The sequence below is a fragment of the Sorex araneus genome, chromosome 1 (assembly GCF_027595985.1).
Source record: "Sorex araneus isolate mSorAra2 chromosome 1, mSorAra2.pri, whole genome shotgun sequence".
In the NCBI taxonomy this organism is placed as follows: domain Eukaryota; kingdom Metazoa; phylum Chordata; class Mammalia; order Eulipotyphla; family Soricidae; genus Sorex; species Sorex araneus.
The window spans coordinates 427747553-427766285 of NC_073302.1; the positions used below are offsets into that span (position 1 = coordinate 427747553).

General features: G+C 44.1%; 1 protein-coding gene across 2 annotated transcripts in view; it reads left to right on the forward strand.

The window, feature by feature from the left end:
• The first annotated feature begins 332 nt into the window (after positions 1–332).
• Positions 333–18733, forward strand: part of AHCYL2 (adenosylhomocysteinase like 2) — a 189015-nt gene continuing 170614 nt past the window's right edge. For both annotated transcript variants that reach the window (XM_055123900.1, XM_055123901.1), the window contains exon 1: positions 333–784. In XM_055123900.1, the coding sequence (XP_054979875.1) occupies positions 398–784 (387 nt within the window). In that variant the 5' untranslated portion in view covers positions 333–397. The remainder of the gene's footprint in view (positions 785–18733) is intronic.

Below are 18733 nucleotides of genomic sequence, written 5' to 3' on the forward strand. Positions count from 1 at the left end.
TAGAGCGCCATCTCGCTTTCAGGATTCCTCGTCGCCTGAGGAAGGCGGCTGGACTACAACTCCCAGCAGGCCCCCCAGGGCCCCGCCCCACCCCGCCCATGAGCGCAGGGCATGCTGGGAGCTGTAGTCTTTCGGCCCGGCCGCGGCGTGCGAGACCGAGCAAGCGCACTACAGGTTCCGTGGCGCCTCGCGCGCGAGCGGGGCCCGGCCGGGGCGGGGCGGGGTGGAGCGGGAGCGACCGGGGCTGGCTGGCGGGCTGGCGGGCGGAGGAAGGGGGTGGGAAGCGGAGGCGATGGAGGGGAGGAGTGGGGGAATGGGGGAGGGCAGGGGAAGGGAGGCGGGAGGCGGGGCCGAGCCCGAGCCCGAGCCCGAGCCGCCGGTGGCCGCGGAGGCGGTGATGTCGGTGCAGGTCGTGTCAGCCGCGGCTGCCGCCAAGGTGCCTGAGGTGGAGCTGAAGGACCTGAGTCCGTCCGAGGTGGAATCGCAGCTGGTCCTGAGCGCGGCAGCGGCCGTCAACCCCATGGCTCCCCCGGCTCCCCCGGCAGGCGGCGGGGACCCCGAGGCTCCGGCTCCCGCCGCCGAGCGGCCCCCAGCCCCCGGGCCGGGCTCGGCGCCCGCCGCCGCCGCCGCCGCCGCGCTCAGCCCCGCCGCGGGCAAAGTGCCTCAGGCGTCGGCCATGAAGCGGAGCGACCCTCACCACCAGCACCAGCGGCACCGCGACGGCGGCGAGGCCCTGGTCAGCCCCGACGGCACCGTCACCGAGGCGCCGCGCACCGTCAAGAAGGTACGGGCGCCGGGCGGGGAGGGGGCCGGGCGCGCGCGCCGCGGCGGCGGCGGCCCCTCCACGCCCCTCGGCCGGGATGCTCGGGCCCGCGAGCCCCGGCGCCAGGTGGCACGGAACATGGAGGGAGCGCGCTCGCTTACTACTCGGGGGCGGGGAGAGTCGAGGCACCCCGAGGACTCCCTCTCCGAACCCCCCGAACCTTTGGACCTCCGCCTCGGTGGTCTCGAAAAAAATTGAAAAATCGCCCGCCCCACCCCCTCCCCCCCGCCGCGGGGAGAGCAAGCCGAGTGGGCAGCAGTGGTTGCCACGCCGGGGACAGCTCGGGCGCCTGCTGGCTGGACGCAGGCGGGGGGCGGGGGGCCACTCTCTTCCTGCCCTGCCCGGCGCCGGCCGCTGCCAGCCCGCAGCCCCGAGGCCGCGTGCCCGGCGTGCCGGACCCCGCGATCGGATATCGGGGCGCCGCTCCGGGCCGGGAGCCCCCCGCCCCCCGCGCCCCAAACACACACACACACACCCCGCCGCTCCGCCTCAGAGCTTCGCCCTTCTCTGCCCGGCAGTGGCGCGCCCGGGTGGCGGGGACTGCGGCCCGAGAGTGCGATTGTTCTCGGAGGTTCCCTGTCTGTGACCTGGAAATGTCTGGCCGCGACGCTTCCACTCCCGGGGACGGCCCCCCGGCCGACAGCTGCTGCCAGACCGCGGTGCGGGGGGCAGAGGCGGGCGCGCCCGCCTGCCCGCCGCCTGCCCGCTGCCTGCCTGCCTGCCCGCTGCCTGCCTGCCTGCCTGCCTGCCTGGGCATCGTGAACCGAGTTGAGGACGGGGTGGATCAGACCCCTCCTGTTTCCCCTCGCACTGGCTCTCGCACTCAGTGCTGTGTCTCTGGAACTCTGTCATAAACTTCAGCTAGCTAGCCCAAGTGTGTGTGTGGAGGGGGGGGGTGAGGGAGAAAAAAGAACTAGGTGGGGACAAATAGAGGGAAAAGACTGATGTATGGATTGTGCCTTCCCCGGCGCAGTCCAGAGCGCGGTGGTTTATACCTACCCTTTTATTGTTGGCGAATGATAGGTAATTGCTTTACTAGAACTGCCATAAAAAGATGAGCAGTCGTCCTTGGTTTTTTTTTTCTTCCCTACTGTGTGTAGGACTCGGCTGAATGGGAACCTTGAGTCCAGCATAACTTTTTTTTTTTTTCCCCAGGAGTTGGGGTGGGGTTGGGGAAGGGGTTACATCTAGCCGTGCTCAGGGCGCTGCACTCAGGAATTAATTAACTCCTGGAACTTTATGGGCTGCAGGGGATGGAACCCGGGTCGGCCACGTGCGAGGCAAACGCTCCACCTGCTGTACTATGGCACGGGCCCCCAGCATAACTTTTTGGCATAATAAGAGCCACACGATGAAGGTATAAAGTAAATCATCCTTTATCTTATTTACCCAATTATAAACAAATTAGGCCTGAGCAAGACTGAAGGAATTTGCTTAATGATACGCTTTAGGGCAGTGTCCTTGTCATTTACAGTGTAAAACTCCTCTGGGAGGAATTAGAGGAAGAAGGCAGCAGCTGGGGTGCCGGGGCTGGTAGATCTTAGAGGAGTCTGGAAATGGGAAACACTTTTCGGAGTTGTTCAGTTGCTTTATAGCTTTGACCAAGTCTCTTACCTCTGACTAAGGAGCTTTTTGTGTAAAATCTTAAGTTTGATGGGTTTTCTTAAGGGTAAAAGTGTTTAACAAATTCCTTTTAATTTTAGAGCATGGGATTTTAAATCAGGCAGACCAGGGTTTGAATCCTAGTTTAAACCCTCCCTCCTCTTTTTTGGTGGGATTTCCAAATTTTCTAATCTCTTTGGAGATATTTGTAAAGGGCTTTAGTATTTAACTTAGCACATATATAATTTGGGTTTAAGAGATTATGCTTATTTTTTATTTTTTTTTCTTTTTGGGTCACACCCAGCGATGCACAGGGGTTACTCCTGCCTGGCTCATGCATTCAGGAATTACCCCTGGCGCTGCTCAGGGGACCATATGGGATGCTGGGAATTGAACCCGGGTCGGCTGCGTGCAAGGCAAACGCCCTACTCGCTGTGCTATCGCTCCAGCCCCTATGGCTACTATTTTTATGGAGAATGGATTTTATTTTATCTTTCTTCCCATCATGGATTTAAGTGCATGTCATGGTGACCTCCTCTAAAAGGTATTCACAATAAATTCTATATCTAAAGAAATTACCAAAGCACAGACCAAGATATCTGTAATCTGTTTTTCTGAATTTTAGATGTACTTCTTAACCATTTTCTTGTTGCTGAGCCACCTTCTTCCTGTTTTTCTAGCATCAAAAAGTAGGTTCCATGATTCTAGATTTACTCAGCAGCCTTAAGGCTATGCAAGACAGGGCTGAGCTTGCCTTAAAGTTAATTGCAACCAAAAAACAGCTTCTCTACTGGAAATTAAGCAGGTTGAAGCTCTGGGCAAGTATGCAGCTGTATGACACAACTTAAAGGCATTTAAGTTTTGGTGGGGACAAGAAACATAATGAATTGGCTAAGTTAGAATAAGTGCATAAGATTGCCCTTCTTTCCCCAAGTTGAAAGTCACCTCACAAGGGACTGCAGTGTGACGCTTTGATTTGTTGAGCCTTTCTTGATTCTTAGTTTGTTTATTTAAATTTATCATTCTGACCTTGACTCCCTTCTCCCTTTATCATGGTCTCCAGAGGGACTGGCGGTATACTAGGGATTTCTGCTTTTGTCTGCGTAATTGATGACTGTTGCTTTTATTTTGTAACTGTCACATACAAACTTATTTATCTTAAGTCCCATTTCTTTGTTGGTTTCTTCTACTTCATTCCTGTAACTGTCATCAGTTTTCTTTCATTGCTGTTTTTGCGGTGCTGGGAATTGAACCCAAGTCTCATGGATACGAGGCATGTATGTACTTAGGCTGAGCATATCCCTGGCCCTCTCTCATCAGTCTCCATAATTCACTTACTCACTTACTTTGCTTAGTCACACAAAGGAAAGAAAACTTTTTAAAAGAATCATAATTCCCAAGTGCAGTGGTTAATAAGAAATAACGTATGGTGTGCAGGTTACTCAGTCTTATCTTTGGCACTTAACTCCGACCTGTAACTTGTGGTACTCTGTAGACTAGATCTTGTCATTGTGGTTATTTGTATTAATAGCTTTCTTCATAAGCTCATATAAAGTGAGCCCCAAAACCAGATATTTCTTTAAGAAGTAATTTGCAAATGGGAAGGTAAGTTCCACAGGAAATGCAATAGCAATAATAGAGCATTTCTTTTATGTAGTCTTGATAATGGGACTAGAGGAATGTCATATTGCAGTGGGGAAAACGAGGCAGGAGACAGTTTATTTCAGCACTATTCAAATTTTCTGACAATAAGACAGTGTACGTGCAAGCCAAGCCCAAGAACCACAAACTAGTTTGAGCTTACGTAAGTATCAGTAATGATCATGTTTAAGCGGACTTTTTTTTTTTCTTTTGGCAAGCATATCCACCTTGATTTGGCATTGTTGCCGTCAGCAGAGAATGAGTTGAGCCATGTTAGACTTTTCTTGCCCTGAATTCTTAAAACCCTTGATTTGGTTAATTATAGATTACTAAAATGGAACATTTTGGGTATAGGCATGGGACTGTGGGATCAGTATGATTCCTTTGCCAAAGAGGAAAGTACATCTTTGCAAAATGTTCAGCAAGGCAGTTGGCAGATTGACCCTAATAATAGTTACCATTAATTGGCCTTTTATGCCAGGACTTGTTAGTTTTTTTAAAAATTCTGGTAAGGACATAGCAAGAGGTGGATGGCTTCATCTCCATTGTACAAGTAAAGAAATGAGGTTCTGAGAAGTAAAATGCCTTTCAGAAGATTATACCTCTAGAACACAATAGCGGCAGGACTTAAACATTCTCTATAACCATCTTTTCAACCAACTGTGTTTGCTTCCAAAGCCCATGTTACTTTTATTATATAATATTTACTCTTCTAACTTCTTTGACATTATGTTCTGGCCATCTCCCAGAATTCTTTCAGAATAGTTTTCTGTGACTTAAGTCTTAGATAATCCCAAGACTAAAGAGGAAGAATATTTCATAGAGGGGAAAAAGCACTTCAAGATCAGTTATGCATTTTCACATTCGCAGTTTACCAATAATTTGAGAAATTTACTCTTTATTTTTAGTTTGCAAATTAAAAGTACCGGGAGGATCCTCCTATCAGTTGAGTTAACAATTTTTATTCTGTTCTTAATTCCTACCTTCTTTATAAATCAATCTTTGACTAAAGTTTTTGAAAATTAGAGAGGGAAGCATGCTATCATATACTCCTGCTGTGTACCAGACATTGTATTAAGAGTTTATACATATTATTTAATCCTTTTAAGAGTTCTTGGAGGTAGTTAGGGTTGAAAAGAAGAAATTTGTCTCAAGGTACATATTTAGTAATGGGATGGAGTTACAGAACTCTAGTCTGTTTGAGTTTGGAACCAAACTGTTGCTTTATAATTGAAATCATTCTCTGCTCAAAACACATATTGAGGGGCTGGAGCGATAGCACAGCGGGTAGGGCGTTTGCCTTGCACGCGGCCGACCCGGGTTCTAATCCCAGCGTCCCATATGGTCCCCTGAGCACCGCCAGGGGTAATTCCTGAGTGAAGAGCCAGGAATAACCCCTGTGCATCGCCGGGTGTGACCCGAAAACCAAAAAAAAAAAAAAAAAAACCCAAAAAAAACCACATATTGAACCTTTGAATCTTACTGAGTTAGCATATTTTTGTTGGAAACCTTTTATTTTACGTATAGGCAATTTCCTTTTATTTATTGATCTTGATTAATGGTTCTACTACATATGTGAAAATTTATACTTTTTCTGAGAAAGAAGCCTTGTTTTATATTAGTAAAATTTGTGGATTCTCTTCTCCTTGGACCTGGAAGGATTGAACATTAAGAACTGTTATAGAGGGCTGGAGTGATAGCACAGAGGGTAGGGCGTTTGCCTTGCACACGGTCGACCTGGGTTCGATTCCCAGCATCCCATATGGTCCCCTGAGCACCGCCAGGAGTGATTTCTGAGTGCAGAGCCAGGAGTAACCCCTGTGCATCGCCAGGTGTGACCCAAAAAGCAAAAAAAAAAAAAAAAAAAAAAAAAAAAAAGAACTGTAATAGAGTCTGGAGAGATAGTTTAAGAGGTAAGATACTTGCCGCTCATGTATCTGCTGGGGTAGCTTACCCTGGTTTGAATTCTCGGCACCACATATGGTATTGCCAGCACAGCAAGAATAGCCTCTGAGCTATTCTGGGTGTTGCCCCAAACCTCCCGAAAAGAAGCAGATTTCCAGAACTGTCTGAGAGGGAATTGGAAAAATATTAGAGGGGTTAAGGCACTTGCCTTCCATGCAAATGACCCCATTTGATCCCTAGCATTGCTTGTGATCTCCCAAGCACTGACAGGAGAGGCTCCTGAGCACAGAACCAGGTGTCACCCCTGAGTACTGCAAGGTATGTCCTCCAAAAAAATTGTTTTAGAAGCTTGTTCAGAATTTGAAGTTGATTGTGTATATGATGTCTTTAGGAAGCCTATCTAGAGTCCAGTTATTTGAAGAAATGGATAGTTCAGAAGAGTGACTTTCTTTTTGGATCACACCTAGCAGTGCTCAGGGCTTACACCTGGCTCTCTAGCCAGGGATCGCTCATGGCGGGACTCAGGGGACCGTATGGGGTACTGGGGATTGAACCTGAAATGGCCATGTGCAAGGCAAGATCCTTTCCTGCTGTATTATAGCTCTGACCCCAAAGTTTTTCAAAATTGTATTATTTCTTCAAAAACATTTCTGAAAATTATGGGTCAAGAGTCATGTGCAGTAGTGCTTCGGAGACCATACAGTTCCAAGGGTGGAACCCAGAGAATCCAGGAAAGTGTGCGCTCCAGTTCTTTGAACTATCTCTGGATCCCTTATCTGATTTTTAAAAATTTATTTATGCATAAATTTATAGCTTTATAATTGCTTGTATATATGAGACTATGCTATATATGCCTTAAAATAAATTAACAGCACATTTTAGAGCTCTTTCATACTCGTACATATTTATGTCATTTTTTTTTTCAGTGTCAGGATTGAATCTAGGGACTTATACATGAATAATGTGCCCTGCCACTGAGCCACATCCTGAACTAATATATTCTTTCTCTCTCTTTCTCCTTCTATGCTAAGGATGCTATCCTGCTCCCTCACACTTGCAAGGCAAGAGCTCTTGCGCTGAGCTACATCCCAGTCCTATCTTACTCATTTTAACTGATGAATTAAATTCCAGAGTCTATACCATTGATTAAACCATTCTTCCGTTCATGCACATATAACTAAACTTTTTTAATATAATAATGCTGTAGAAATTGTATGCATTCTCTTGAGTACATGTATTAATGTTTCTCTTGGTATGTAATTAAAGTAGGACCCTATTTTGTAGGGAGGGGGTTTGGGCCGCACCTGGCAATCCTTAAGGCTTACTCGTGGCTCTGCTCGGGTCACTTGCAGAGGTGACCAGGAGACCATATGTGATAATGAAGATCGAAGTTGGGTAGCTGCGTGCTAGATAACCATCCTACCTGCTGTATTCTTTCTTTGGTCCCTAAAAGTAGAATTTTGAAGTTGAAAGATATTCACATTTAGTTTATTTGGGGGGCCACACACCCGTCAGCTACTCCCAGCTCTGTCCGTGGAGGTCATCTTTTTAGTGCTTGGGGATGAACAGGAATCGATTCACAGCCGACCCCATTCAAGGCAAATGCCTTAATCTTCATACTTCCTCTCTTGCTGATGCTATAAATTTTATTTTATTTTATTTTTTGGTGGGCTAGAGCGATAGCACAGCAGGTAGGGCGTTGTTTGTCTTACACACGGCCAACATGGGTTTGATTACTCTGTCTGTCTCGGAGAGCCCGGCAAGCTACCCGTGGCGTATTTGATATGCTAAAAACAGTAACAACAAGTCTCACAATGGAGACGTTACTGGTGCCCGCTCAAGCAAATCGATGAACAACAGAACGACAGTGCTATTTTTTGGTGTTTGGGCCACTGCTGGCAGTGCCCAGGGCTTACTCTTGGCTCTGTGCTTAGGGATCACTCCTAGTGGGGCTCGGGTGTTGAGTGCTGGGGACTGAATATGGGTTGGGTGTGTGCAGGGCAAACCCCCTACCTTTTGTACTCTCCAGCCTCATGGTAGGCTTTTGCACAGAGACCTGTGATGAAATGTAAGAATGACTCAGGGGAATAATTTTGTAGTAAGATAAAAGATTTCTGAACTACACTGATGTGGGTGGGTGATGGCATATTGGTTGTTTGGGTTGACTTTTTAGTGCCTGAGGCAGGATCTTGTAAGAAAGGGCGACTCAGCACTATAGCATGTTTGTGCCTACATACCTGAGAGTTTCTGTCACATTAAAGGAAGTTAGACACTAGCGAGATACTAATGGAATACTTTCCAAAGAGATTAAAATTTTTCTCTTGATCTGGGCCAGAAATTAAAAGGAGTGCATGTTTTGCATGTTGGAGGCCTGATTCCTATCCATAGCACCACATGGTTCCCTGAACATACCTAGCTTAGTGCTTCTCCCTGAGCACTCAGCCAGGAGCAGCCTCTGAGCACAGCTGAGCACACTCCAGTTCCCCCCGCACCCCCCCCCCCCGCCAGGTACATGTATATGTTCATTTGACCAAACCTGTACTTAAAAAATTTTTTCAGGTTCGGGGCTGGAGCGATAGCACAGCGGGTAGGGCATTTGCCTTGCATGCGGCTGACCCGAGTTCAATTCCCAGCATCCCATATGGTCCCCTGAGCAGTGCCAGCGGTAATTCCTGAGTGCAGAGCCAGGAGTAACCCCTGTGCATTGCCGGGTGTGACCCAAAAAACAAACAAACAAACAAACAAACAAACAAACAAAAAAATTTGTTTCAAGCATATGGAAGAGTACTGAGAAAATTGTATTCACTGCCTAATTTTAGAATAGGATTTTACAAAATTTTCTGTAGCTTATTTTCAAACGTGGAAAATATTGTGAATAAAATTGAAAATTCATTTATATCTTTTCTGCATTTATCTCCATCCCTTTCTCCCCTTCTGTTTCATCAAGATAACTTCACTGTTTATAATTTCCCTTGTGTTTTAATAATTCTTCTACATATGTGTATTGTCAATATGAATCAGTAAATAAGGTATAAAATTATTTTGTGAGTTGCAGGCTTAATGTAAGTGGTATTGTAGAGATAGTGTGTAAGTGGTATGGTCTTAACATTAGTATTGAAACCTACTTTTTTCACATTCAACTTTTATTTTGAGTTTTTTATGGTTTGTTGGTTTTGGTTTTTAAGCCACACCCCATGGTGCTTGGGCTACTTCTTACTCTGTGCTCAGAGACTCAGTGGCACTAGAGTGGGGAATGACCATGCGCTGCTGGGGATTGAACCTAGATCTTCCTCGTGAAGCATGTGCTCAGTCTGTTGAGTTCTCTCTTTCTGGTCCTTGGTTGAGTTTTAACCTGTAGGTTACATGTAGATTTTCAGGTTGAGTCATTTTTAACTAACAAGTGGATCTTCATTCTTGTATGAATGTATGGATGTATCACAGCTTATTCATTCCCCTAGTAATATTTCAGATAATTTCCCCCCCCCCTTTGTTTTAATTTTTCTGTTTTTTGGCCATACCCAGTGGTATTCAGGGCAAAAATGACTGTGCTCAGAGATCACTCCTGGCAGTCCTCAAAGACCGTATATAATATTGGGAATTGAACCTCAGTTGGCATGTGCAAGAGAAGTGCCTTAACTCTTGTACTATCTGATACAGCATTACTTTGCAGCAGTATAGAATTTCAGCAGTGTAGTTTAACATCTGTGTGGTACAGAGGAGTTAATCTGCTCACCAGACCCACTACCAGAGTTTCTGTGCCATCTCAGCACCAAAAGCATCCCTTTACCTATCCTCCCCCCCTCCAAAAAAAAAAAAACACCAAAACAACAACAGCGTCCCCGTACCTCCCCCTTTGCCCACCTGCCTCTATGGCAGGCACTTTTCTCCTCTCTCTCTCTTTTCCCTTTTTGCCCATTTTCTTTTAATTGTTTGTTTCTAGCTTCAAGTCATCGTGATTGGAAAAAAATTATTAATTTGAATTTTATCTTCACATGTATTTTAAACAAAATTCCCACATATTTATTAAATCTTTATTTTCTAACATGTTCTACTTACTCCCTGAGACTATTTCATGTGCACTTATGAAGATACGTATTTACTTATTTGTGGATGGCATTTCTGAATATATTAAGTCCATCTAATCAATTACTTAATCTAATGATACTATTTCCTTGGTAGTATTTTGTCTGGGTGATCTGTTTATCACTATAAGTGGTGTGTTGGCATCCCCTACAATTATTATTTGCTGTTGGGGCCAAGGGAATAGTATAGGGAATAAGGCATTTTTATGTGACTGAGCTTAGTTCAATCCCTGTTACTGCATATGGTCCCCTGAGCACTCCCAGGAGTGATCTGTGAACTCAGAGCCAGAAGTAAGTCCTGCTCCAGGTGTCGCCCCAAAACAAAAACAATTAAGTAATTATTATTTGCTGTCAGTGTATCTCTTGAGGTCCCTTAGCCTACAGTGCTGATGGTTATAGATGCTAAGTAGTGATGGCATTGCAGAAGGCTGCTTCCATGGCCAAGCTGTGTCTGCTAAGATCACAAGGTTCTGTATAGCCGCAGATATCTGTCTTAGCAGCCATATAAATCTTTCTCTTCACCATGGTAGAATCTGCCAGTGACCCAGAGAACTGCATGTCCCCAGAGTATCGACATTTTTCCATTTGATTGCAGACCAACACTGTTGGGATGATCCCTCTCTTATGGGCCGGAATGGAGGTTCTGACTAGGAGGATGTCTGCCCAAATTATCTGAGTTCAGAGCCCAGTCACACAGTTGAGGGGAACTTTCCTTCCTTGGACTGAAGTCCTTCACTGCTCTCCTTCCTTCCCTCTGCTGAGGTTCTAACTTCCTTAGCTAAGCAGCATCAAGAGTTCCATGCTTGATTTTGCCAACACCATAGGCTGCTAGTCACCTTCCTTGGAATATGTAGGTGCATGGCTTGATCAGAAGTCTTCCATTGGTACCAGTAGCATTTTATATATATATAAGACTATAATATATATATTATAGTTATATATACACAATACACATATAATAGCAGTATATACAGTTTACTTAGGTATGTAAGCTCATACCAGTTGCATGAAATTGTTTTGTTTTATATAAGAAACTTTTGCTATTGATGTCTGTTCTTTTTGTCTTCTGTGGGCATGGCTCTAATTATTATTATTTATTTTTAGTGGAGTGAGCTTTTTTGTTGTTGTTATTTGGGGGCCATATCCGGCTTTATATGGGGCTAAACCTGGCTTTGTATTCAAGGATTCCTCTTGGTGGTGCTCAGTGGACCATATGCCATGCTGGGATTGAAACCAGGGTTGCAGCAGCAACCTGCATGCTAAGCAAATGCCTTCCTTAACCCTTATACTGTCTCTCTGACCTTGGAGTGAACATTTTATTTTTTTGTTTGTTTGTTTTTTGGGGGGGCAATACCCGACATTACTAAAGTCTTGCTCTAGGCTCTGAGCTCAGGGATCCACTCCTGGCCTTACCAGGGCATCAGATGAGGTACTAGGAATTGAACCCAGGTTTGCTGTGTATAAGGCAAATGCCCTACCTGATCACTGTACTATCTTCCAGCCCCTGGAATGAACGTGTTTAATAATTTACTTATACACCCTGTATAAGTAAAGTTTCTCTAGAGTATATTTCTATTATAAAATTACTTAAGGTATATGAACTTTTTTTTTCTTTTTGGGTCACACCCAGCTACACTGAGGGGTTGCTCCTGGCTCTGCACTAAGGAATTACTCCTGTCGGTGCTCGGGGGAACCATATGGGATGCCAGGGATTGAATCCAGGTCATCCATGTGCAAGGTAAATGCCTTACATGCTGTACTATCACTCAGGCCTCAAGGTGTATGAACTTTACCAGTGATTCCAAAATTGCCCCCTTCTATTTTGCGGGGTGGGGAGGGGCTTAGATTTGGGGCCATATCTTATGTGTTCAGGGGCTGTTCCTGACTCTATCTGGAGGCACTTGTATGACCATATGCTGTGCTGGGAATCAAACTGGGATCTACTGCATGGAAAGGCAAGTACACTGTATTGTCTACTGTATTACCTCTCTGGTTCACAAATTACTTTATTTTTATTTATTTATTTTTAGTTTTGGAGCCACACAGCTATGCTCAGAGCTTACTCCTGGCTATATACTCAGGGATTATTCCTGGAGGAAGTAATACTTGGGAGTGCCAGGGATCAAAACCATATTGACTGTGTGCAAGGCAAGCGCCCTATCCGCTATCCTATCACTCTGGCCTTAACGAATTGCTTGCTAAAGGTATTTTTCTTGTTTTCTGAATTTTGGAGGAGAATGGGTTTGGGCCGAACCTAGCAATAGTCACTCACCATTTAGTCCTAGCTCTGTGCTCGGAGAATTACTTCTGGTGATGTTCAGGAGAGAATCAGCCTTCATTTCTGAACTTTTACTGTAAGCTAATGGATGTAAACAGAGTTTATAAGTTCTTATGGCATGTTTCTGGTCACAAAACATTGCCAGAACTTCTGTTTTTGGAATTATTTACTCTATTTTTGGAATTATTTATTTAGGGACTGGAGCGATAATACAGGAGTTGAGGTGCTTGATTTGCATATGGCCAACCCTGGTTTGATGATCTCTAGCTCTCTTGGCGTAGAGCTGGAAGTAGCCTCAGCAGTATCAGGTGACCCCCAAATATATGTGTGTGTATGTATGTACATATATAATTTTATATGTGTGTATGTACACACACATACATATATATAAATTTATTTGTGAACCTCACCAGCAGTGCTCAGAGGCCCAGGGTCCACTGTTCTTGGCTCTAGCCTAACTATTCCGTGGTCCTAGGGGCCACAAGGGTCACACATAGTGGCACCTGAGAGGTCATATAGCTCTGGGAATCATACCTGGAATCTGGTGCATGCAAAAGTCTCCAGCCCTTTGGTGCTATCTTTGCAGTGCCCCAGACACTTCTGATATTAAGTGCTGCTTATCACCTTCTACATGCTAGAGGATGGTAATACACACATGTACACACCACACCACACAACTAAGACTGGAAGTGATAGTTGTATGCCGATCTTACAGCTTTGCTAAACTTGTTTATTACTCTAATAGTTTTTTTTAGGGATTCTTTAGGGTTTTTTACGTATGGGATCAAGTCATCTACAAAAGAGTTTTACTTATTGTTTTCTGATATATTTCCAAGAAAAGGAAAGTATACATATACATTATTCTTTTTCTTGGCATGTTACACTGCTTAGAACTTCCACTACAGTGTTAAGTAGAAATGGTAAGAGTTAACATCTCTACCTTGTTCTGATTTTAAAGGGAAAGTGTTTAGTTTGTCACTGTTAAGTCGCCCACATGGCAGAACCTGACAAGCTCCCCGTGGCATATTCGATATGCCAAAAACAGTAACAACAAGTCTCACAATGGAGATGTTACTGGTGTCTGCTCGAGCAAATTGATGAACAACGGGACGACAGTGACCGTGACAGTGATACCATTAAGTAAGCTCAACAAATAGTAGGCAGTTTTTTCCAAAATGAGTCATTACTAGTGTCTTAATTATGAATTATATTGTACTGGATTGGTTATCATGTATTAATGGTTACAACCTGATTGACATATTTCTCTTAGTTAATAAATAAAATTAACAATCTTTTTGTTTCTTGTAGAATTGGACAAAATTGAGCAACCCTCATGATACACTGTAAGTTTCCATGTAGTTAGTTTGTCTTGATCAGTAATCTAAATTGAAAGTATAGATTAGTTGGCCATATTTAAGTCTCTAGGTTTTAGAGTATTATCAAGAAAAGTGAAATCTTTATATTCCCTGATGCTGGGTTTTTTCTTTGTTGGTTTGTTTTTGAGGCCACACCTGGTGATACAGCAGGCTTACTCCTGGCAATGTGGTCAGGAATTAATCCTGTTGGGCCCTCTGGGGACCATATGTAGTGCTGGGGATTGTGCACAGATCGGTTTCATACAAGGCCTTATTCACTGTAATTGCTCCACCCCCTTCCCCATGTGATTTGTTTGTTTTTGGGCCACATCCAGCAATGCTAAGACCATATCTTTCTTGTTCTGATCTTTTTATATTGTTATATTGTTAGCATTTGGCAGAGAACAAGGTTTTGTTCTGTTTAGTGATTGATGACTAAAATGATCTGTTTAAGTGATTGGGCTGGAGTGATAGTACAGCAGGTAGCGCACTTGCCTTCCATTCAGCTTACCCTCTGTGGTCCCCTGTGCACTGTCAGGAGTGGTTTCCTGAGCCCAGAACCTGGAGTAAGCCCTGAGCACTACCACATGGTCCCCAAACAAGACAAACCCTACTTTATGGGTCTTATTTTGGTGGTGGTGGGGTGGTGGGACACCCTGAGTGCTTAGGATATACTTTTGACTTTGCACTCAGGAATCACTCCTGGTAAGCTCAGGGGACTATATGGAGTGCTGGGGATTGAATTTAGGCTGGGCCTGGGCAAGGCAAGTACCCTCCCAGCTGTACTCTCTCTGGCCCCACAAATCCTACTTTAGGGGGCAAGGGAAGTCCTTCCTTTACCTACCCCTTTTGAAATTCCATTTTAATTTTTAGTTATGCCAAGTCAGAAGGGTGGGAGGGAATTGGGAATGTAAATTTGGAGACTGTTGCCAGATTAGAATTGAGAACCCACAGAACTACTCTGTAGATTTCTAGTGAAAATGAAAATTTCTCTATAGTCACCGTGCTTTGTTGATTAGAATAAACCCAAAAAAGTCTCTTCTACTTTATTCGGTCTCGTTTTTGGGCCATACACCATGGTGCTCAGGGACTGCTTCTGACTTGGCACTTCGGTTGTTCCTCGCATTGTTCAAGGGAACTCTGTGGTGCCAGAGAAGCAAGTGCCCCACCTCTTTGTCCTATCTTCTTGGCCTGACAAGTTTATTCCTTTTGTTTTGGTTTGTTTCTGGACTATACCTGACTCCTGGGTTGGCGCTCAGGGGTCACTTCTAGTGGGCTCTGGGGGTCATATGGGGTGCCGGTGATCAAACCCAGCTCAGCTGCATACAATGCAAACAAGCACCTATCACACACTTACCTATCACTCTGGCCTATCACACACTTACCTATCACTCTGGCCCTTAATACATTTATTCTTACTTACAAAATAAGTCTGGGGGCTGGAGCAATAGCACAGCGGGTAGGGCGTTTGCCTTGCACGCGGCCGACTCGGGTTCTAATCCCAGCATCCCATATGGTCCCCTGAGCACGGCCAGGGTTAATTCCTGAGTGAAGAGCCAGGAGTAACCCCTGTGCATCACCGGGTGTGACCCAAAAACCAAAAAAAAAAAAAAAAGTCTGGTCTCATTGCATTTGGCCTGTTATTTGCCTAAGTACATTCAGTAGTAATTGACCACAGAAGTCTCTAGAAGTCTCTTTTTAAATTTGTATTGTTGAATTTTTACATTTAGCTATCAGATTAGACTTTAAAAAATTCCCTTCAGTTTGAAAATGAAGCCCAGAACTTGCCACCAAATTTCATTTTAGTACCTATTTATTTCTGGACCTTCCAAAGGATGTTCAGGAGATCTGGTGCCCCTCCCTACAATTCTCAGCCACTCGCCGGCAGTTCAGTTTGAGGGCCCAAGGACGAAGTGCTCTTTAGACCCTGTGGTGCTGGGGATTAATCAGGACTGCATTCAGCAGGGTTGCACTGGGTGATGCTCAAAGAACCACATGGTACTAGGGATTGAATCAGGGTCAACTGCAAGGCTTGTGTGTTATCCCCTGTGCTGTCTCTCCAGCCCCTCATATCTGATTTATAATCTTAACTACAATTTTCCAGTCACAGCCTTGGGAACATAATGTTTCTAATTATATCATTGAATTTATTAAAACAACAATGTTGCCATGAAGATGAGAACACTTACAAGTTTCTAGATTCTTTACGGATTAGGCAAAGAGAAAAGATAAGTGTTTAAGTTTATTTCTGAATTATCTGTTGCTGAGTTATTCATAGCTTAAAAGGCAAAGAAGTTTCTTATATCTATCTGGAACTGACATAGTGGAACTGGGAAGAACTAACCCTGATTTTCTTAGACATAAACATTCCAAGTCTTGAATATTATACCTTTCACTGTAACTCTGAAATAAACCTTTTTATAGCTTAACTATGGATACAAGAGACAACTCCAAAGATGATGCAGAAGATACAGGACCTTCTTCCTCCATCATCCCCAGGATCCAGACTTACTCCTTAAGGCAGCCTAAGAAAGTAAAGAATTTTATTGTCTTTATAGCTGGTATAAAGAACCATACAGCAAGGGGCAGTCAGAGGTACAGGAACACAATGACTTTTTCAGGGTTGATTAAATATTAATAATCAGTCAATGTGTATTGCAAATCAGACTCACAAGAGTCAGAATTCAAAAATGAATTCTCAAAATATTTTTTTCTCCTGTAAATCTGAATTGGGAAAAGAAGGGGAAAGAAGTCTCATTTTCTTGCTTCACTGGACAGCAACAAATAGGAATCTGGAAGGCTGACTTTGATAAGAATCCTTACCTTTTACTGACTTTTGTCAATTGTCCCAGAATTTTTTAACTTAGAGTCTCTGGGGCGAAAAGCATGTAGGAGGGCTGGACAGAGGGTACAACAGGCATGGTGCTTGCCTTTCTCTTGGCTGACCCAGGTTCGATCCCTAGCACCCTGTATGCACCCCGTATGGTCCCATGAGCACAGCCAGGAGTGATCTCTAAACTCAGAGCCAGAAGTAAGCCTTGAGCACAGCTGGGTGTGTATTCCCCTCCACCCCCCTCCTCCAAAGGAAAAAGTCATAAAAACATGCAGGAGAAAAGTATGCAGAGTTATTTAATGTGAATTCTACATGAGACAAGAGCGATTCTGAGAAAACGAAAACCCAAAGAAATGGTTAAATCTACTTTTTGTTTCTTTTTTTTTTGGTGGGAGGAGTTGGGCACACTGTGATGCTCAGGGTAACTTCTGGCTCTGCACTCAGCAATCACTCTGAAAGTGCTTGGCAGACCACATGGAATGCAGGGGGTCGAACTCAGGTTAGCTGTGTGCAAGGCAAGCATTCACTTCACTGTACTGTTGTCCCAGCCCCTGAACCTACTTTTGATCAAGAATGGAAAGCCGAGAGTAAGAAAGAGAAAGAAAGAAGAAAAGTGCCTTCCATAGAGGCAGGCTGGGGGTGGGGTGGGGGTGTATGGCAGAAGAAAAATTGGGATATTGGTGGTGGGAAATGTATACTGGTGAAGGTAAGGTGTTGGGATATTGTATGACTGAAACTCAATCATGAACTTTTTTTTTTTGTCATACCCAGTGTGCTCAGGGGTTACTCCTGACTCTCCACTCAGGAATGACTCCTGGAAGTACTCAGGGGACCATAAGGGATGCTGGGTTTGAAGCCGGGTCTGCCACATGCAAGGTAAATGCCTTACCCACTGTACTGTAGCTCCGGCCACCTCATGAGCATTTGTAACTGTATATCTCATGGTGATTCAGTTTAAAAAACAAAAAATGGAAAGTCATCACAAATTTGATATCTGGAACTGGAGCTATCCTAACATTCTTTGTAGTCTCCAAGCACCGCCAGGAGTGATACCGAGTGCAGAGCCAGGTGTAACCCCTGAGCATTGCCAGGTGTGGCCCAGAAACCCAGAGGGGCAGTGGAGGGGAAGAATGTGATATCCTATAGGATAAGAAGAGGGTATGAGTTAAGTGCAGTAATCTGGGGGGAGTTTACCAAGTCCATAATATTAATAATAATAATTCAGTATACCAACGGCCTTTTTTTGAATAACAAGTACTACATCCAATCAGTAATGATAATTCACAGTTTGATGGTGATGATATCCAAATATAATTCTTCCCAGTTTGAACTCATTAATCGTACAAGTAATCCAAAAGTTTTTCCTGTCACTGTGTCTTCTGAGTTATAGTGGGTTAAGCTTTTTAAAAGATCTCTGAGGTATATCAGAAATAATTGAGAATTGTTTATCTTCTTACCTTATGGTACTCTTATTTAATTGCTTCTATTTGGTCAACTAACAGCTTTTGTATAGGCAATTGACTGACTTCTGATATTTCATAATTTAATGCCAGCTCATAATAGGTGTTTAATGTTTATGATTATAGAACTGAGCTTTAGTCATGAGCCATTAATAATATTTCTTTCCCTTTACCTCTTTTGCATCATACACAAGGAAACTTTGTTATTTTTCCCCCATATTCTTTTTTAAATACTTTTTTAAAATTCAGGTGCTGTGATTTACAATACTGTTAATTTTTTTTTAATTCACAGTATATAATTTTCTTGTGTATATATTTCAAGATCACACCCATCACCAATGTATGCACCTTCCTCCCCCAAGGTCCCCTAGGCCCCTTTCATATTACATTCTTGCTTAAATTCTCTGTCAGATGGCAGTAATAATTATAGAAAACCAAATGATTGAAAGGATTAAAAATCAAGGTTTTTATGCAGGACACATGACTGAGATCCCCATACTGGCTTGGAACAGGACTGGGCCTCCTCCCCCAGCCTCCCCAGTTTTCCAGTAGCTTGGCAGTCACATCCACACTTTCTCTGGTTCCATATAATCTCATTAATGGCCAAGATCCAGAGACTATGAAATAAAACTCCTGGAAGAGAGCAACATAGAACCCCCTGGAGAGCACAACCTCTTATACTCTAGCCCACTGATGTACCAAAAGTAGCACACATTTGTTTGGCTTTAACATACATGCTTGTATTCTCTTAATC